The sequence below is a fragment of the Coffea eugenioides genome, chromosome 10 (assembly GCF_003713205.1).
Source record: "Coffea eugenioides isolate CCC68of chromosome 10, Ceug_1.0, whole genome shotgun sequence".
NCBI classification, from domain to species: domain Eukaryota; kingdom Viridiplantae; phylum Streptophyta; class Magnoliopsida; order Gentianales; family Rubiaceae; genus Coffea; species Coffea eugenioides.
Window position 1 is genome coordinate 38,156,267 of NC_040044.1, and position 21,897 is coordinate 38,178,163.

At 35.1% G+C, this 21,897-nt stretch overlaps 2 protein-coding genes and 1 non-coding gene across 3 annotated transcripts; all 3 read left to right on the plus strand.

The window, feature by feature from the left end:
• The first annotated feature begins 8,068 nt into the window (after window positions 1–8,068).
• LOC113749285 (PHD finger-like domain-containing protein 5B) lies at window positions 8,069–10,614 on the plus strand. The gene is made up of 2 exons (XM_027292973.1): window positions 8,069–8,374; window positions 9,984–10,614. Exon 2 carries the CDS (start codon window positions 10,026–10,028, stop codon window positions 10,356–10,358), a length of 333 nt encoding a protein of 110 aa, XP_027148774.1. The 5' UTR covers window positions 8,069–8,374; window positions 9,984–10,025; the 3' UTR covers window positions 10,359–10,614.
• Window positions 10,615–11,309: 695 nt separating this feature from the next.
• On the plus strand, window positions 11,310–13,445 carry LOC113749145 (60S ribosomal protein L15-like). Its single transcript, XM_027292815.1, has 4 exons — window positions 11,310–11,388; window positions 11,496–11,662; window positions 12,485–12,682; window positions 12,954–13,445. The coding sequence occupies exons 1-4, from the start codon at window positions 11,385–11,387 to the stop codon at window positions 13,197–13,199; spliced, it is 615 nt and encodes a 204-aa protein (XP_027148616.1). The 5' UTR covers window positions 11,310–11,384; the 3' UTR covers window positions 13,200–13,445.
• LOC113750939 lies at window positions 12,233–12,348 on the plus strand. The gene has a single exon (XR_003464707.1). It is a non-coding gene; the product is annotated as a small nucleolar RNA snoR109 (small nucleolar RNA).
• Window positions 13,446–21,897: the final 8,452 nt, after the last annotated feature.

The window sequence follows — 21,897 nt, forward strand, 5'->3', positions numbered from 1 at the left end:
TCAGATTATGAAATAGGTGATGATGATATATTTCATGATAATATTGACAAAAATGCTGAATGGTTGGGGGTAGATAATCACAGGAAAGAACATGTGGTTCTTGATCCTTTGAATGAAACAGAGAAGGTTCCTGATTCTGAATCTGATTTTGAAAGCATCCATGAGTCCGATGATGAAGAGTCTAAATTGAGGTCTCGTTCTTTTAATCCTAAACATATTGACAATCCAAAATTAGAGTTGTACATGTCATTTACAAGTTTGAAACTTTTCAAGACTGTTGTACATAATTATAGTGTGAAACAAGGCAAGTTTTGTAAGTTTGTGAAACAAGATACAGTGAAGGTGAGGGCTAGATGCAGAAATAGTGAATGTAATTAGGTTATATATGCTAGAAAGTTAAGTGGGGATGGAACTATTCAAATAAGAACATTTGAAGATAATCACACATGTGGTTTTACATATGATAACCCTCTTGTGCATTCTAGATGGGTAGTTAGGAAGTACTGTGAAGAGTTTAGGTGTAATTCTAAATTAGATTTGGAGCATTTTAGGAAGACAGTAATAAAAGAAAATAGACGTTTCTTCACAAAAAATGAAACAAATAGGACAAGGAAAAAAGCAATGAAAATTGTTTAGGGCAGTGAAAAAGACCAGTATAGCAAATTAGGAGTTTATATGCATGAAATTCTAAGATCCAACCTTGGTAGCACTGTTATAATGAAAACTGTTGATGAGAAATGTAGATTTGAGAGGTTGTACATCTGTTTTGCTGGAGTGAAGCATGGTTTCCTAGCTAGATGTAGGCAATTTATTGGAGTAGATGACACTTTTTTGAAAGGATCAGTAGAAGTTTTGCTAGCAACTGTTGGAGTTAATGCCAATAATGACATTTTTTCAATTGCATATGCTGCAGCAGAGGGTAAAAATAAGGACTCATGGTACTGGTTCTTCAAACTATTGAAAGAAGATTTGAAGGTTGAAAAGAATTATGAATGGACAATAATGAGTGACAAACAAAAAAGTCTAATTGAAACATGTGATATGATTTTCCCAAATGCAGCCCACAGATTTTGTGTGAAACATTTGCACAATAATTTTTCATCTGCTGGTTTCAAAGGAGAAGGTTTGAGGAGAGCATTATGGACTATTGCCAAAGCAACAACACCACCCCAATTCATTAGCAGCATGGAAGAAATGGCTGAAATTGATGTAGAGGCAGCCAAGTGGTTTGATGACAAACCACCAAATTAATGGAGCAGAGCTTACTTTAGCACTCATCCTAAATGTGCTATGTTATTGAATAATATCTGTGAGTACTTCAACAGCAAAATCTTGCTGCTAGAGAGAAGCCAATAATTGAAATGTTTGAACAATACGGCTGTACATGATGCAGAGAATGCAAAAAAATAGGGATCTGGCCAAAGAGAAGTGGCAGACTTATCCTTCTGCCCCAGAATTCGTCATATTATGCAGAAAAATACAGATAGAGCACCTGATTGTTTTCCATTCAAGTCAAATGATGATCTTTATGAAGTCAGCTGCCCATATGGTGACCAATATGCAGTGAACATCAAGGAGCAAATATGCTCCAACAGAAAATAGGAACTAACAGGTATTCCCTGTCCCTATGCCATTGCTGCATTGTGGATGTTTAAAAAGGATCTTCTGCTATATGTTTCAAAATGGTATACAGTGGAGACATATATGAAGTGCTATAAAGGATCAGTGTGTCCCATGAATGGAGAAAGTGAATGGGGGCTTACTGATGTTGGTGAAGGTCCTTTGCTACTCTTATATGGGAAAGCACCTGGAAGGCCTAAGAAGCTGAGAAGAAGAAGTGCAGGGAAGGTTCAACAAGTCAAGGAAAAAACTAAGAAGAAGGTGACAAGAGTGGGACAAATTAACAAGTGTAGATACTGTCATCAAAGGGGACATAATATGAGGTCCTGCAAGCTTCTCAAAGCTGCTCAAGATGGAGAAGTTGCAGAAACTGATATTAGTTCAAGCCAAGTTGCTGCTTCTACCAACAATCCAGCAAGCCAAGATGGAAAAAAAGCTGTAAGTTGTCTTGATGACTTGTTACATCTATCTTTGTTATTTGGTATATAAATGACATGTTTTCCTTTTAAACTGTAGGGAACAAGGAAAATCAAGAAGCCTGCTGCTGAATCTTCAAATAAAAGGGTAGAAAAACCTGCTACATCTTTTGATTTTTGTCTTTATGCAATTTGACTTTTGCTACTTCACTGTTTTGTGTAAAAGAGACAGCAATGTACAAGAAGAGTTGCAGCTGCAGTTTGTAATGATGATTCAAACACTAAATATCAACAGGATGCTGAGCCACTGGTTGAGATTGACATAACATCCTCTGGCCCAGATCAAGTGGACCAAGATATGTACGAAGTGTTTGGGCTGTCAAGGTCTCAAGTCAAATATGGTACCAAACAAGCCAGAACACAAACTAAAGAACAAGTAGAGATGCCTTTCAGGATTAGAGATGTTCATATACATGTTGCTGCTACTGCCAAGACAGATTTAAGTATTCCTAGTTCATCTAGATCGAAGGGAAAGGAGAAACAACATGCTGAATAGTTGCTGCTTTTGTTCAAGCCAAGTTGCTGCTTTTGTAATTAACATAACTTTTGTTGTTTCAACTTTTGCCTTCCCTAGTAATTATGGAAGTGCAGGCTGTAATGTGATAGCTTGCTTTATTTCATTTATAGACCCATGTTCAGCAACAGTCATGTAGTTTGCTTTATTTCATTTGGAATGCACTTTAATTGTATTGAAGTTATGATATATATATATATATATATATATATATATGGCAACTGTTTTCATGTTCATCTGTTTGTATTATTTGCATTTGTTTTCCAGCTTGGTTTATTTGCATCTGTTTGTATTATCAGTACATGTGGTTTATCAGTTCATGGCCATTTTATATATATGATAGGAACAACACTTTGACAAGGACCATTTTCTTACACTCAACGCATAGCTTTACAAACAAAATAAATTGCAGAGTTCATAAATTGCATTGTTGCCAAATACATTTCCCTACCTAAATCCCACCTTTTACATAAATTACAGAGTTCATTTGGAACCTTTGTACAAACAAAATAAGTCCCTTTCTATACCCTGCAATTGGATATTACTTTATAGGGAAAAATGCAACTCTCATTCCAACAACAAACAAGGCCAGCTTCAAACTGTTCTTCTGCAATTTTAGCAAAATCACTCCAGTGTTAGCAGCAACTTGCCTCCCTTTGCTTTTCCCTCACCTTTACTGCTCCAACTCAGTACTAGCAAAACCATCAAAAGCACAATTATCGTAATAAAAAATTTCTCCCTCTTATGCATTCTTTCAACTTGTTCTTCTATTTTGTTAATCTTTTCAGCAAACCAAGAATGAGAACTCTCCCTCTTGGACAAATTGGCTCATCAACCCATTCAAAGTACCTGCATCTCTCAGGTGTCTACCATAACAATAATGACATTTTTTAGAAATTAATTAGCTAAATTAACACATTGAAGGACCAATATTTTTAGACAAATATTTCTTACCAGCCACAGAGAGCAACCAAGGAATCTTCTTCCTGAATTCTTGCCGTGCCAACAGGTGCTCATTTTTGTTCTCAACCCACAGTTGCAGAATGGAGTTGATGAACCATTGGAGACTTTAGAACTTCTGCTCCTCATTAGGCAAAAATGGAGACTTCAGAACCACTGCCAGATGCGCTGAGGATGAAATGTTTAAAAAGCTCCAAAGATTGGCAAAAAAATTTTGGGGTTGCAGAAAGGCAGAAGGAAGAAGGAGAAGAATGAAGCTTTCTTTTCGTCCATTGCAATTGTTTCGTTAAAAATGACTCAATTCGATTTTACCCATTTTTTGTTGGGTAAAATCGATGGTTCTAACGATCAATTTGCCATTTCCTGTCAATTGTCCTTAATTGGCCAAAATTACGAAAATTTGAGGATAAAATGTGTTTGGAGTGAAACATTGAGGATGTAATTGGTCAACCACCCAAATTTTGAGCATGAAAAGTGTATTTTTCCCTTGTTTCTTTTTTGAAAGTCATTCAATTGCAAAAGCTAAATGCTTCCAAACACTACAAAGCACTAATTACCTACATATAGATTAACAAAAGTTGATCTAGATTGTCCAAATCAACCCATTCTTCTCAATCAATATCAATGTGTGTTATATGTGTGTGTGTGTTTTCAAAATGTTAAAAAATAAAATAAAATAAAATTGGGCCGGGTCAACATGGATACACACAAATCCAAAACCCAGCAAGTGGGAGTTCTTTTTCTTTCGTCACCCCAGAAAAACCCAAAACCCACAAAAACCCATTCAGCTGCTCGCCATCCGCTCTCTCTCTGTCTCTACAATCTCCGGCCTCCCAAGCTGCCGGAACTGCTTCCGGTCACTGTTTTCTGAGGTGGGCTTCTCTTTCTATTCTTGGCAGGCGGTTAATACTTTATATATTCATATTCATGGTACTTTCTTTGCATTTTTTAGTATTTTAAAGTGTGTTTTCTGAACTGATTTCAATTCAGCACTTTAGTTTTTTTGATGAAAGAAATATGAAGATTAGGGAATTCTGTTCATTCAAAGAATAAAAAATACCCATCAAATATCAGCTCCCTGTTTTTATTTTTCCATTGAACATCTCGATAATTGTAATTTTTGAGCTCAATTTCATTGTTTTTCTGATTTATTGGGCATTTTGCATTTTGCATCTCCGTTGCATTTATACGATATTTAACTTACTTTTTTGAAAGATTTACACTTTGGAACCCCTCCTAACTTGGTAAGGACTCCTTTGTATAAAAGCGAATACAAATTTCAGGGCTGATTCGTTTTTTCATGATTATGTTTCTTTCATTACACCATGTTTCCCTTTTTTCCCCTTTCCGGGTGTCTTGTTGTTCTTGAATTGATTTAGATGTCGAATAGGAGAAATGAACTTAGATGCGGTGGATTAAGAAATTTATTTTAGGATTTTAGCAACTTGGTTTGAGTTCTCCTACTGAAGATAGTTTGCTTAAGATGGTGGTTTGATTATCTGATTTTGTGTCACATGTGCTGATAATCTATTGCCTATTTTGTGATCTTTGATCATGAGGCGGTGGAATTTTCATTCTTGCTTAACTTTACTGTCAATGAGAGTACATGGCATAAGCTTATGGCAAAGGGATGTTTCTCTTCTTGCAATGATGGTAATGACTGGTGCATCTTAATGAGTTCCAGAATGAAGATAAAAAATAATCAGTGTTGGGCTAATCTTGAAAGAGTTACATGTACCAAAGAGAAATGTAATTTTCTGTTTTTGGAGATTTATGTATTGATTTGAGACCTTGAATTACTAGGACTCGATATCTACAGACAACAAGAAGTTGCATGCCGTAATTATGGGGGAAGGGCCTAACTCTATTCATTTTGGAGATAAAGCTACGATTTTCACTTCTTTGGTAAAGTGCTACTCAATAGATGATATGGTGCAATATCATTTTATTTGTTGTAGGACAAAGATATAACTAGCAAACTATTTTGGAACCTGTATTATATTTTATGATATGCAAATACTTTGCTATATTCATGTTCTCTGTCATAATCAATACATGCTGCACCTTTTGTTACTAATGCTAACTGTCTTAACCTTTTTGATTGCTGCTTTGTTCATGCCATGCCCTAGCAGTTGACAGATTAAATCGGGGATAAGTGTATCAAATCTACTCAAATGATCTTGTTATCAATCTTGATGTTAAAGTCATGATTCAAGCCTACCTAGCTATTAGATGAACAGATTAAATCAAAAGTACTATGGCAATAGCCTTGCCTATGTTATGATTGAAGTGCTTGGTTGGTTTGCTAGTGCATTTTAAGTTCGCTTTACTTTGTACAGAATATGTAGAATACAAGGCCTTCATGCTCCAGACCTTGAGTACAGCTTCAATTTTCAGATACAAAGTCGTCCTTTATCAGTTAGTCTGTCTAAGTTTGGGTGCAACTTTTATCTTATTCTTGTCACTATTGCTTTTTGGTAGTCTTCCTTTACTACTTTTGATTTTATCTTGCAACCCGTAAATGTAATTTGTGGTTAATAGGTAATAATCCATGTTGAGAGTTTAAGCTAATATTTTCGACCAGGTGGCAAAAGGGAAATTGGGGAGAGTTTGGCTGTTGTCCAATTCTGTTTAATATGTATAGCAGTAACTGTGTACAGTATACATAATTTTCAGACATTTGGCATGCCTTTAATATTGTTGTTCTCATCATTGTGACATGGGGCCTAGTAGCTTACTCTAGCAGTTAGGTTAAAGCTTAAAAAGATTTTAATGAAAATTCTTAGATAAGCAAAAGAGTGTGGATATGAGGGAACTGTATCAACCATAACTTTTTCTTCAGTATTAAACTTTGTTAACCCGTACTATTAGTTTAAACTAGGGGTGAGCAGATTCGGTTCGTACCGAATTTATAACCGATTTCAAATTCAATTCGGTAATTTGAAATCGGGTATTTGGTAATTCAGTACCAATTCGGTGCGTACCGAATTTACTGAATTCTAATATGGTATAAAATAGGTAATGAGATTATGAATTTGGTAATAACCGATTTCGAATTCAAATTCGATAATTGAAATCGGGTACCGCATTACCGCATTCGAATACCAAATTGATATATAAAATTATATAATATATAGATAAATGCTATTTAGAATTAGTATATACTACTAATACTTTATTGTATTATATAGGTAAATGCTATTAATAATAATTAGTATATGGTATTATCATCATATCTTGTACTTATAATAATAATAATAATATATAATAATGTACCATATATTATTTTAATATTTGTTAATTGTTATATGACTATAATAATACAAATATATAGTAATACATAACAATATAAGATAACCATAATACTTATTATTTTATACATGAGTAACATGACTAGAATTAGATAATAATTAATACATATATGTATAATACTAAATATTAAACAATAAACATAATTAGTAATTAGAATTTAGATATTGATAATTTGATACATCATTCATGTTTGAATTATTGAATATTTGAATGCGTAATCTGTAACTTACAAGTATTAGTGTACTCTAAATTTACATTACATATTTAACATAAAAATTCATATTATCTATTCACCAATCTTAAGACTTTAAGTATAGATAAGACAACTTAGCAGTTAGCAGTGTAAGTGAATGCATATGAATTGCAAATCAATGAATTAGTGTATTGACTTTCACAATAACATATGTAAGTAAATAAGTTTTATTTTGATTTGAAATAAATTATAAATTTGTAACTAATATAACTTATCACTATCATTGTAATTTGTAAGTTTGTAACTAATATTACTTATTATAAGTCATTGTAAATTATAAATTCATAAATTATCACTAATCATTGCACAATCTAAGGTTTATTTTAGTTTAAATTAATCACTTTTTATGTGTTCCTCAAATCATAGACTAAGGATTCTAGGTATAAGTGATCAAATAAGTTAAAATTCATATTATCTATTTACTAAGCTTAAGGATTTAAGTATAGACAAGACAACTAAGCATTGTAAGTGAATGCATGTGCATTGTAAGTGAATGTATTAGTGTATTGACTTTCACAATAACATGTGTAAGTAAATAAGTTTTATTTTGATTTGAAATAAATTATAAGTTTGTAACTAATATAACTTATCACTAATCATTGTAATTTGTAAGTTTGTAACTAATATTACTTATTATTAATCATTGTAAATTATAAATTCATTGTAACTACTAACTAAATTAGTTTAAATTAATCACTTTTTATGTGTTTCTTGAATCATAGACCAAGGATTTTAGGTATAAGTTATCAAATAAATGCCAATTAAACCACAAAATGATTTGAACATAAGTAATGTGTTCAATTATAAATAAATTTGGGATCAAATCAGTAATAATGTTTAAATTATTGAGGAGCATAATGAATGTATTATAATTTAGGAGCCCCAATTTATAAATTAAAAATTACAAAATCACTTCATCTGGGAAAAGTCGGATTTCATCTTCAGCTGATGAAAAGTGAGAAAACAACCATTGCAAATTTGCAATATTGCATGGTGCCGTGACTGCCGTCACCTAGGGCTTTCACAGCACTAACACTCCCAAGTCCCAAGTCCCAAGTACCAATTCCCAAATCGAAGCTGCTCTCCCCCTCTCTGGCCTCCGCCAGTCCGCCGCGCTCTACGTCTCCTGTCGGCTGTGTCCTGCCGTGCTGGTTCATCGCTGCCGAGTGTCGAAGACGAAGCACCAAGATCTCACTGGTTCATCGCTGGTTCATCACTGCTCATCTCTGGCTCGCTTAGGTAAGTGCTCCTCTGTTTTTGGCTCCGTGTCTCTGGCATTAAAATGGGCCAAGGTCGACTAGGAAATTTGTTATCCTGAATTGATAAGGGGACGAAATCTGAGCTTCCAATTGCAAACTCTAACTGTTGTAGTAGTTTAGATTAGGTGTGATATAACAAGAAAGCTCTCTCCAGTTGTGCAGCCTTTAAAAGTTAAGGCCTTGGGGAAAAATTCCACCTTTTACCCGTTAGAAAAATTAAAAAGGAAAAAACTTGCTAAAATGAAAATTTTACCTCCTTGTCCGTGGAGATTCTCAATCTCTGGTGCACATCTAGTGAAAGTACGGCTCCAGAAGTTGTACCTAGGATTCTGGATATGAATTTTCTGCAATGTGTAAAAGAAGAAACATCTATGTATAAATAAGCAGAAAGGTCACCTTAATAAGCTCAATAAAAGTAATCAGCTCCTGAATAAGTAATGGAAAGCATTGGAGCAAGTCTAGAACATATCGAAGAGAGCAATTGAGCTTTTATAACTACAAACCAGTAGAAGGCCTACATATGTCTAGCTTCTTTACATATTTTCAGTCTAATATTTGTAGCTTTCTCATGGCTTGCGGGGGTTGGTAGTTGCTGAACTATAAAGATTGGTTTTATATATTCTCTTAATTTGCTTCAGGGTTTTTTTTTTACATAATAGATGAATTCGGTTAGACCGAATTCATTACCGTTTTTGAATTTGAAATCGGGTACCGCATGAATTCGGTAATGCCCAATTCGAAATTGAAAACGGTTTAGATTTCTATTGGTGCAATAATCGAAAAAACCGAATCCAGCGCACCGATTTACCGCATTTGCACCGAATGCTCACCCCTAATTGATAAGGGGACGAAATATGAGCTTCCAATTGCAAACTCTCACTTTTGTAGTAGTTTAGATTAGATTTGATATAACATAAGCTTTGTATTTTATACATAAGAAATCTCTCTCCAGTTGTGGAGCCTTTAAAAGTTAAGGCCTTGGGGAAAAATTCCACCTTTTACCCGTTAGAAAAATTAAAAGGGAAAAAACTTGCTAAAATGAAAATTTTACCTCCTTGTCCGTGGGAGATTCTCTTAATTAATAGGTCTTGCCAACATTCTGGATGAAGTTATGCACTTGTGCTTCTTTGAAACTGGTCTATTCTTGGCCTTGAATATTATATTGGCCAACAACCTAGATTTAAGTCTTGATCCAACAGGAGAATATTTTTGGGCTGAACAGGTTTCTGTCCAAAAGAAATATGATAAAATGTCCCTGACCCAATTTCTTTGTGTGCATTATATGCAAATCTGGTGAAGTTAATACTGAATCGTTGCAAACTTAAGTTGATAACAGGGTATTATTTTTTTGTAATAAATGTATTCGGTTAGACCAAATTCATTACCGTTTTCGAATTTGAAATCGGTTGCGGAATGAATTCGGTTATGGCCAATTCGAAATTGAAAACGGTTTAGATTTCTATAGGTTTAATAACCGAATTCACCGAATTCATTGCACCGAATTACCGTTTTTGCACCGAATGCACACCCCTAGTTTAAACTGTTATTACTCATTGGAGTAAATTTCTTGGATCTCCAAATTTTTGCAGGTACTGATTTACATTGGGGCCTAAGGTCATCCTCTTGAAACAATGGCCAAGCATCATCCTGATTTGATTATGTGCCGGAAGCAGCCAGGAATCGCCATTGGACGCCTTTGTGAAAAATGCGATGGAAAATGTGTCATCTGTGATTCTTATGTGCGTCCTTGCACACTGGTGCGAGTTTGCGACGAGTGCAACTATGGATCATTTCAGGGCCGCTGTGTCATCTGTGGGGGTGTGGGAATTTCAGATGCTTACTACTGTAAAGAGTGTACGCAACAAGAGAAAGATCGAGATGGGTGTCCGAAAATCGTTAACCTGGGGAGTGCCAAAACAGATCTCTTCTACGAGCGCAAGAAATATGGATTCAAGAAAAGATGATAAAAGAGTACTAGCTAGTCATTGCTTTCACTAATTGTGGCTGCTGATCATGACTTGTGTACCATCAGAAAGACAAAATGAGAATCATCATGTAGACCTCATGTTTGTTGATCTTGGGAGTTAATTGTAACTCTGCCTCTCTGTAGACTTCGAAAATGACAGAAACTTTTGTGTTACATGGTGCTAAATTGGCATAGTTTTGGCCTTGTGGAATTGCCATGATTTGCTAAATGTATTTTTATTATTTTTTTTTAAACATTTGCTGCTCCTTTCTATCTAATAAGTATCTATTATTATTATTCATTTTTGTAAAATAAATGCAATTTTAGTATCAAAGTGATTTTACATGTCAAGCTCGTCTTGAATATTAGCAATAGTAGCTCTGGAAAATACTACTCAACATTTTCAACATCATCATCACCAATGTACTACTACATAATAGGTGTTACTGAAATTATATTACTATGGCAAAAATGGTGTAGAGTTTTGTGTTAATGATGTATTTATGTTACATAAAATATTGTTATATATAATGCCACCATAATAATTATTTAAAATTCCAAAATAGTAATTATTTAAAATCTTTTATTACCTTAATGGACATGGTATTACTTGTTAGTGAAATTAAACATTAAATAATACGAAAAAAATAAATAAAAAATGGAATGTCTAAAAGGTGACGAAAAATCTGCAAAAAAAGTTTATTTATAAATCACAAAATGTGTTCAATGTAATTTACAATAAAAACTTGATCATCATCATGTTCATTTTGTTTAATTTTGGTAAAATAAAAAAAAAATAAAACTTGGGCTGGGCTCAGATTAAATATCTAATCAAATTTCAAACCCAAGATGCAGAGGCTGGTAATTCACGTTTATGGTCAACAACTGGGTCGGCCCAACAGCCATCTCAGCCCTATCTCCACGCCCGATATAAATATCTCATTTAGCAGGAGCACTGGTCTCTGATTCGAAGCCCTAAACCCTAGAGAGGGAGTAAGAAAGAGAAGGAGAAACCAGCTCAGCCATGGGTATAGGCCGCCGCTGCTGCTGCCGGCGCATTTCTCTGTTTTTTTCTGCTAATTTCTCTCTCCTTTTCAGTGCATTTTTTTGGTCTAATAGTCCTTCGTTTTCTCAGGGGCATATACGTACGTGTCGGAGCTATGGAGAAAGAAGCAATCTGATGTGATGAGATTTCTTCTGAGGGTTCGCTGCTGGGAGTATCGTCAGCTTCCTTCCATTGTCCGGGTCACCAGGCCTACCCGACCCGACAAGGCTCGCCGCCTCGGCTACAAGGCCAAGCAGGTTCATAACCGATTTTTATCTCTCTTTATTTATTTTTTTTATTTTTAGAATTTTTTTGTCTCTAACTTGTTTGACTGTAAATATTCAGAAAATGTGATTCATATGGTTTGAGCATTGTTGTCTACTGTCTTTTTTGGCTTGATTTCTTCAGTTACAGCTATAATACTTTGATTATAGCTCTTTTGTGAATATAGGATGTTCAGCTGGTAATGTTTTATGGAGTAACAATTTTTCTACTAAGCAAGCCAATTAAATGTTTCTATTAGCTGTAAACTTATCGGTTTTTGAATCCATTTAAATTTAGTAGCGTCCACTTGGAATTTGAAGACTTATTTTACCTCTTGGAGAGAACCCTCTTTTGAGAATAACTTGTCTATTTCACTTTTTTCTGTTACCAGTAATTTATCTTGTTTCTAAATACTATGATTTCTCATGTGGACTTGCTGTTTCTTGGTTTATGATTTTGTTTAATAATGTTGGAAATCCTGAATTTTTGAGTAAGAAGTTAAAGCTACATGTACCAAGGGAAGGGTGAAATTTTGTAGTGCCCTCCGTCTTGAATTGCCAAAGTGGCTGTAGCTAAATGAATGAATAGGAGTTAACTGACCGGTTGTTGTTTGCGGGATTCCTTCCAACTGGAGGGATCTCGCATGTCGACATATCTGCTTACCGAACTCCTTACATTTTCTGAAATTTTATGTTTCTTTTTCTTTTTGATGTGCATTGGCTGCAACTAATCATTAAACATGAGTGGGTCAAGGTTTATAGTGCTCACCTGCAGTGGCAGTTCTAGAGTGTGGTTTATGATTGTTTTCTTTTCAGGGTTACGTGGTCTACCGTGTTCGGGTGAGACGTGGTGGAAGAAAGAGGCCAGTTCCTAAGGGCATTGTGTATGGAAAACCCACAAACCAGGGTGTTACTCAGCTGAAATTTCAGCGCAGCAAGCGATCAGTGGCAGAGGAGCGAGCTGGTAGGAAACTGGGTGGTCTCAGGGTTCTCAGCTCTTACTGGATTAATGAGGTTGGTGCTGATACAGTTGTCATTCTGCTACAGTATGACAAAAATGATCCGATTGAACCTTAATATATGTATTCTAGATGGATAATAAATATTTTGCTTATCAATGAGAATCTTGAATGGTGACTATTTTTAGTTCTTGCTTTGAAAATTGTGCACTTCTGCTGATCGTTAGTGCTTTTAGTATTAGAACTGTGTGCATGCTCCTTTGAGTGGTTCTTGTTTTTGTATGTCATGTATTCTCATGCATAACTCTTCATGTTCCTGAATGCAGGACTCTACTTACAAGTACTATGAGGTAATCTTGGTTGACCCAGCCCATGCTGCAATACGAAATGACCCTAGGATTCACTGGATATGCGAGCCAGTCCACAAGCACAGAGAGCTTCGGGGACTTACCTCTGCTGGGAAGAAGTACAGAGGTCTCCGAGGAAAGGGGCATTTGCACCACAAAGCACGGCCATCGAGAAGGGCTACATGGAAGAGGAACCAGACTCTCTCCCTTCGTCGCTATCGCTGATCTTAGTTTTGTTTTAGGATTTTGCACTCAACTGTTTCTATTTTTGGTAAACCAGCTATTTTGTGGAATCGTACTTAATTTTTCCGAGTCCTGATGATGAGTTGTATGTTTTGTAGCTTGAAATATATGGTACTGTTTGATTATTACATTTTCTCTACAGATTAAACTTTTATCAGAATATGGTACAACTACCATCCCTGGTTGAAAATTAAGGATTATGGCTTGCAAAATATGCGAGCATTTTGATGCTTACGAACAACAGATCATATTGAAAATCCTCGTTTCAGTGGACAATTATTTGATTTTTCGCATGTCCGTATTATCAAGAATATTGTATGGGCTCTGTGGAAGGCATTGATCAAGTATGGTTCTAGATGTGCTGTGCAGATGCTTTTGGACTTTGAGAATTCACCTATCACGTAAAGAGTTATTTTGGATTGGCCTTTATGGAGGTTGGCTTAGATGCTTGTCTGCTTTATTTCTTTGCCCAGTGTTTAATTGGTTTTTGGCTTGGGATAATTTGAAAGTTTGATCCCTTCGCTATTGTGCTGCTAGGGATGCCCTTTTACCAAAATTACTCTCATTAAAACGTAGTGAGCAGTTATTTTATCTAGATGGATATCTCTATTTCTTTGTAAGGTACCTAGCATAGTATCCAGGTTAACATTAGTTAATGTGCTGCACCTGATGATGAGTAGAAAGGAAACACGAAATGCCAAATCTGAGCTGAGCTCCAAGTTAGCCTTTCCTTCCATAATCCAAATAAGATGGATGGATTCAGATTTACTATACTATTCTTTCTTTTCTTTTACACTAATCTCCTTTCCTTTCTTTTACACTAATCTCCTTTCCTTTCCTTCCCTTTCCATCAATCCAAACGGTGCCAGCCCTAAGGGAATGAAACAGAGCATGTTAAACTCTGCTAGTGTTCTTGGTCTTTGGAGATGGTGAAGTTTGTCATATAATGAAATCCAATCAATATTACAAGTACACCTTACATGGAGGAGTGCTTAATAATTTATGGCAAATGAATTTCTGGTTGGTTTTGGAAACGGAGAGTGAGTATGTGAATTTTTATACTTAGTTCATAATTATCTTGATAGTTATGCATATGTTGGTTATGTTGGCAGCATATTCTTAGGTAGTTATGGTGAAAATTATATTGGTTATATAAGGAAAAAATAGTAGTTGAGTGAGATTGTTAAAGAAACCCATGGGCATTAGATTGATTTAGTTTTTGGTCAGTAGTATTTGACTATCAATTGAGCACAAGTAATGAGTGGAGTATGAGGGTGAGGGTAAATTTGACATTACACAAAAAGGTGACAGAAAAGTGTTTATACCAAATAAGTGAATGCAATTTGTATTACTATTGTAGAGATGATAAGATATGTAGTGATTAAGAATATGGGTTATTCTAAAATGATAATTTATTCAAAATTCATTGACTTTGCAAAGTATAGTCAAAAGGTTACAACGGGTAATCCATATCCATTAACCAAGTTTGGGCAACTGGTGAGAGGCTATTGTCAAATGGATTTAGACCGGAAAGATTGAATGCTGCAGGTCTGTTTAGCACCGCATTCAGAGGTATATCTAAGTTCAATGTTGTTGAGATATAATAAAGATTAGTTGTATTAACCCTGTACACAGTAAACAATAAAGACTTATACTAAACTTGTAGTGAAGCAATTGGTTATTAAACTTTTAAAAATTTCTTGTTTTTGTCATTTAATTTTTGTAACTACAAAGGTCACTTAAACTAATATATGTACAATATTGGACCAATATTGTAAATTATTATTAGTTGAGTGACAACAACTATATGCCTTTTTGCAATTTTGCAATTTTTTTGTCAATTGTCATCCCTATTTCTACTCCTATTCCTACTCTAACTAGGGGGAGGCTCAACTGAACCTACGGGGGATCGATGGGATCAGAACCACCATCAGACCAAACGGGTGCATAGTGTACCCGTCTGGATTTGAAGAAGAGCCACAAGTGACATTTTGATGGGAGACAAGATTTGAACCCTTAACTCCCACCCCACCAAAGTCTCCACAAAAAATATCTATTTTTTTATTAGTGAGTGACCTTTTTAACTAAAAAGATAGATAAAGGCCTTTACATCTGTTACCTCACGTCTGGTACGCTGGAAAGGCCTTTACATGTTATTCAATCCCATTCCACTATTAAGTATTCAACTTTCTATTGGAAAGGCCTTTTCTCTCGGAAAGCTTGCTTCAACTTTTTTTGGAACGTCATTCCTCACAAAAATCTAAGAAAAGCCCATTTTCACTTGCCCTAGGAAAAATCTAAATTGTAGCAAGAAACACCTAAATTGTAGCAGTCAAGTTTACTTCTCCATATGTCTTTATCTTCTAAAAACATTTTTATATGAACGTCAAAAAAAAAAAAGTTCGTGTGACAATTATTATTATTATTTTCTTGGTGTAAGTGCAAGGTTTTGAATTCGGATCTTTCACTTACACTTTCTTCCCTATACTATTTAATCCATCCCTCAATTATAATGTATTGTTTACCTGCCAATTTAGAGTTTGTTGTATTATATTGGGCTCGCGTTTTCATCTTTTCTTGTTTTGTTTCTTTACAAATCATTGAAGTTAATTGTTATGGCTTTCTTATTAATTTGAGACTTTATTTTCTGGTCATTTCATATCTCCTCTGTATTTGAAAAGTTTAATTCTAGAAGTTTTTACATAAAGCAAACATTCAACGTTAGGTATTACCTCTTCTCTATTAAATGACATTTTTTTTCACTCTTTACTGTCAAATAAAATGTTTAATTAAAATTTTTTAACATCATTTTTTAATGTTAAACTACAAAAATGTTATACAGTTTAAACTAAATTTGAATATTTTAAGATGATTATGAAGTTTTTTTCTTATAATGTTTATAATGTCTGAGGAGATGGTAAGCATTTATGATGTTTATGGAAATAACATGTAAAAACAATTATAAAAAAAGTAACAAGTAAACCTCCGTACTCCCATACTAGTCTTTTTAAAAGGGTAGCAGTCATGCAAGCGGTTTTGACACTATTCAATAGAGGAGGAGGGAATCATATTGAGGCAAAAATGTTGCTCGCTAGCTCTTCAATTATGAGTTCATCACAGAGTAGTATTGGGTTGCAAACTGTGAATGCTATGTTTGATACCCCTAAATCCCGATACATTACATAAACCAGAAAGGTTGGAATTCAGGATGGAGGGACTTCCCGGGAAAATGGGGTTCAATTGTACCATTTTCCAAGTTGAAAATTCCCATGTTTAGACTCCCTCTTGATCATCTGTAAAGTAGATGCAATTAGGTTTCAAGGATCCATTAAACTTGTATGCAGGCAAAGACGAAGATGGATTTCTACCAAGGAATAATGCCCGGTCTCCCAAAACTGCTCACCTCTGTCCATTTGTAAAGATATTCATTGTCATCAATATTTTCCTTCTAAATGATCATGACAACCGAGCATGTCCTCCTGCTTCAGAACAGAAAAACCAATTTTGTAAATAATTCAGCACTTCTCCATCTTCAGTTTCCTCGCCTCCACGAGTATGAGAAACTAGTAAAAAAAACCTCCTGATCATGACTCAACCAGGTACTTTTGAGTGTAATCTGGAGGTTCACAAGGAATTGGTGCAATTATTTTCGCTCTTGGTCCATCGCCACCACTCTTGTCATCATCGATGTCACAAGCAACCACACTTCCATGGCAATCCACTGCATACAGTTTGTCCTGGTAGAAAATAATATCCTAATAAGCCTTGGAAGGGACACGAATATTAGTCCACACCTCATCTCCTAGCCTTGCAAATGCCAATATCCTCAATTCGCCGTATATTGCAGCTACAACACAGCAGTCCTCCCGATGAGTGTGATTGTCATGCAAACCGGTCTTTTCATCAAGCCAAGGATTTGAGGACAATGCTACCTCTAGTACAAACATATGGAAGCGTTCCTGAGGCCTATTTTCGTGATGGTAGGCATAATGATCACTGAAGGCAAGCATGGAAGGAAGGGAAATCTGTTTACGGGTGAAGGGATGCACAAGATTAATTTGTAAATCATGGCCTAAAGTAAAGATGCATCCGTAAGATGCTCCCACACAGTTCCTGCCCGAAGCTTTGGGCAACTCAAATTCGTACGCCCTTCAAAGTTGACAAGTTAAAGAAACTGCGAATTTTAGGTGTATCTTTTAATCCATCTTCATCCTCAACAAAGCACAAACGATGGTGGTAAAGGAGGTAATTTCTCCTTCAAAGTATGACAGGACACAGATTGATATATTTCGCAATCAAGGCAGAAGAATATGTCATCAGTTAGGGGCGGAGCTAGAAAAAAATTTTAGTGAGGGCAAAAATAACACTAAAATTTTTGATCTACTCTTTTTCTAATTTTTTAAGCAAAAAAAAAAACCTCATGCATAAAATCACCATTTCACAAGTTAAAATATTTATCAAATAACCCATTTATTAGTTATTACATTAACTAATCAATTTTCAAATTTCTTTAAAACAGTAATAGTCTCATGCTCTAGAAATATATTTGCAAACAAATTTAAAATAATAATAATAAGAAGTAATTGTTTAGAACCTGATTTTGATGGTCTCCTAAAGTTGGTGAAAAGAGCTGCAAAATGTGGCGGACCCAGGTCCTAGAAGATCAATTGATTTTGGTGCAATCTCTAAATCGAATGAAGTGATCAACAGAAAGAGTAACAAGCTTTGGTTGTGGAAGAAAAAGTGGCTCTCGTATGTATGTTGGGGAGTGGGGACAATCGAGAGAGCCAGAGGAGGAAAGGGAAATTGGGGAGTGGGGACAAAGGAAGTAAATGATAATTGGATGAAGTGATAAAAGAAAGAGTAGTTGGCTTGGGTGTGGAAGAAGGGGAGCCGGTTGTGAAGGGAAATGGGGGACCACAGGAGTAAAGGGAAATGGGGGGACCAAAAGGAATTACTGATATAATTGGTACTTGGCCCTGTTGGGGGAAAATGGGGACTAGAGGAGGAAAGTGAATGATATAAATTTTGTGACCCATTCTTTCACATTTTTTCTAAAAAAAAATTCCGGAGGCACATTTAAAATTATGTCAAAATTGTAGATGTATTATAGAAATTTAAGGGGGCAGTGGGGCCGTGTCCCTAGTGCCCCGCCTTTAAATCTGCCCCTGTCCTCAGCATGCACGGGCCAAGCAGGTACGAGAGGTTTCTACTTTAAAGTCCTTGATGCAGTTTGCCATATTTTACAAGAAGCACAGTAAAAAATGTCATCAAGTCCTATCTTTTCCTCCTCAGCAAGCACCAGCACCAGCCATAGAGGCAAAGGTGGTTTCTCCTTTAAAGTATGCGATGCAGATTGCCACTGCTTGCATACTGCGCAGAAGACAATGAAGTCATGGCCAGCAAGTCGTTGGGCTATCTGTGACAGCAACTCTGGTATAAGATTAGCCCAATCTGCCATATATTATGTCGAGTGTGAAGATGATCCGTACAACAAGAACAAAAGGGTTTCACAACTAGTAACAAATTTCAATCTTAAAAAAAGAAACAAATACATATGGATTCCTTCAGCATACATACACATGAAATACACCACAAAACAAATTTTATTGGAGAGTTAGCAATGTGTCAACTAGTAGCAGTTCTTTTACGAGCGTCATTAGGAGAGTTGGTGCATGGTTTTTTAATGTTTATGTAAATATCCACAGCATCAATATTCATCCTACGTAAATTCAGTTAATATATTCATGGTATGTAGTACAAAAGTTACTGTACTCGTCGATTAATCACACTCAGTAAAATTCAAAATCCCCAGAATCATTCCCTTTCAAAATGAACAACTAACCCAATTGAGTAAGTGAAGTAAATCTTTAAGCACATTATTGCACAGTACAATTGCTACTGATAATTTTAGGACTCTTAAGGAGTGAATATAACTGAAAGCTGAAAGTTTGGCATGCTAACATACGACTATTCTTAGATAGCAAAATGTCAAACTTTTCGTCGATTAATTCCAACGTGCATTCTCTATGTTTCACCCTATAGTTCTCGAAACATCACAAATCACTTCACTACTCACGTGATAAATGAAAGTAGGCAATGTAATGTTCACGCATCATTCTTACATAATTCTTGGAGGCTTATAATAATGCGCACAACACAACTGATCTTCTCTCCTGCTCCTTATTCCACTCTATTACATTGGTATTTCTCATTCATAAATATCATATTTTAAATTTTTTTGTATTTTTTTAAAATTCAATAACTATTAATTGAGTAATATAAAAAATTTAACAAACTCAAAAAATCAAAATGCATAACAATTTAGGGTCTTTTTTTTTTTTTTTGTCGACACAGGGGTGTTCGGGTCAATCCTTACGGGGCCCGACTAATCCCCTGCGGCCCGGGCCTTGGCGCCCCAACCCGACCCAAGCACGGTAAGTGCGCGGAGGAATCGGGTGCAAAAATTTAGAAGAGAAAAGTCAGCGCAAGTCATGCAAGAGTATTATGCATTAAAGTTCCAAGCAGCTGCATAAGCATATCCTTGCATCTAATTTTACATTAGCACACAAATGCTGATATTGGATGTACATTTGTACTTTACCCAAAAGAAAAAAAAATACAAATACGGAGTAAAATAATAAGTTGAAGATATTTAAAAATGAGAGATAAGCATTTGTATATAAACAATTACTCCAGGAGACGAGGGGCACCTTTAATTGTATGAGAGAGCGAGGGATGCAGAGAGAAAGGGTAGGGGAGTAGGGTTAGATGATTAAGGAAGAGATTATATAAGCACCAGAAGAGGATAGAAAAAGGAGGAAAGGAAACTAATAAAAGAAGGAAACGATTATAAGAAAGGAAGTTCTGGTTATTGGAATATAGGTGTTTCGAAAACTTTTGAAATAAAAATGTAAATTAGGGTCTCAGAAAAAGTTTGTCGAGGAATTACGTAGTTGAAAAAAAAAAAGCAAAATGAAATATCTCACTATTGCAATGAAAAGGGAAATGACTATTTGCCTGTTAAATAAAGGAGTAATGCGTCCTACAAAAAATTAGTGTAAATTTTTTACACTTGCTGGGGGCCTCTGGGTTCCATAACGTAATCAAGACATCTTTGGTTACCCATAAAAATAAAAATAAAAATTCCCCGAAGCATAGGCAAGAGAGTTCCCACCAAGCAATCCGTGCAAGAAACATCCAAAATTTTCAAAAGCTGGCAATGGAATTGATGTTTGCAATTGTGGGAAGAATCAATGTTCAATTGAAAATCGGGGAAAAAGGATGGAGGAATCAAACAAAACAAAAGCAAAGCAAAAAAAGAAGTGCGTATCATTTATCTTAGGAAATCAAGCACCTGACACGCGGATAGACTTGGTGAAAGAGTTAAAGCTTTCTTTAACAAAGATGAAGAAGGCCAAGAAGCCTCCATTTACTGCGCATTGACCCAGAATTTAGTGGAAAAAAAAAAAGAAAAGGAAAAAAAAAACTCCATTCCTATAACTAGATAAAGAGAAAAAGTCATGACCCAAAAAAAAAAATAGCGCCACAGCCTCACTTATTACCCCAAAAAAGAAAACATGAACTAGGAAAACCGGTAATTTTTATAGTATGTTTCTAGGACTAATAACTCTTTTTCATGGAAAAACTAAAATAATTTGGAACTTTTCCTTTTCAAGATTTTGGATTAATTTGTTAGAATACTATTAGTAATTTACGAATGACATATGGTTATATTACTATACCACTTTCTTGGATTTATCAGTTCAACAAAGAAAATGAATCTAACTTTGCGTTCAACAGTTGGTTACTTATTTGTTAGCTTTTCTATATTTTTTTTCTTCTATTGAACTTGCATTATTTTTGAGGCCTTTTTATCTCAAGATTAATTCCAAAAGACCTTCTTCGGGAGTACATTTTTCTTACTTTGCACCATTGACTTTAAAACCGGTTCCATCCATCCCATGTATTATTTGATTTTTTTTCCAAATAGGTACAATTAGCATAGCAAGTATAATTTCTCATAAATTGCTCAAGTAAAAAGCACGTGTTAGTATAAAAAGACGAAGTTACATCTACATAACTTAATAATGGTCTTGAATCTGAAGTATCCACAATTATGAGCACAACCTGATAGAAAATAGAAGAAAAAATTAGAAGACTAAGCAGAAAAAATTTGATTTTCTAGGTCACATTCTTGCTGGAAAAAAATTTTATATTAGCGATCTCGTCTATAAGTTAAAGAGATTATATATACATATATATCGTGCATTTAGTCTTTTTATTTTTCACATAAAAATTGTGTAGTTAAATTGATTCAGAGCTAACGTGAGAAAAAGATTTTTGTATGTGGAATAAACGCTTTACCTTATGTGATTTTTCACGGATTTAGATATTTTACTTGCACGATTTTGATATTGGCATATTAATTACATTAAGATAGTTTAATTTTAATTAATAGTGGCTTGACTAGGCTTTCACATTAGATCATATGTAATGACAAGTAGTCTTTTTAATTTTTTTTAAGAATAAGCATTGCCATGATTTACTTATGTGCTACAAAATACAATTAAAATGAGAATAAGGTTATGGATGACTCTAAACTTTGCCTTGTATAACTAAGGTCTCCCTAGTTCTGTACTACAAATAAGTCGGGGCGGACATGCATTGGCATGACCCT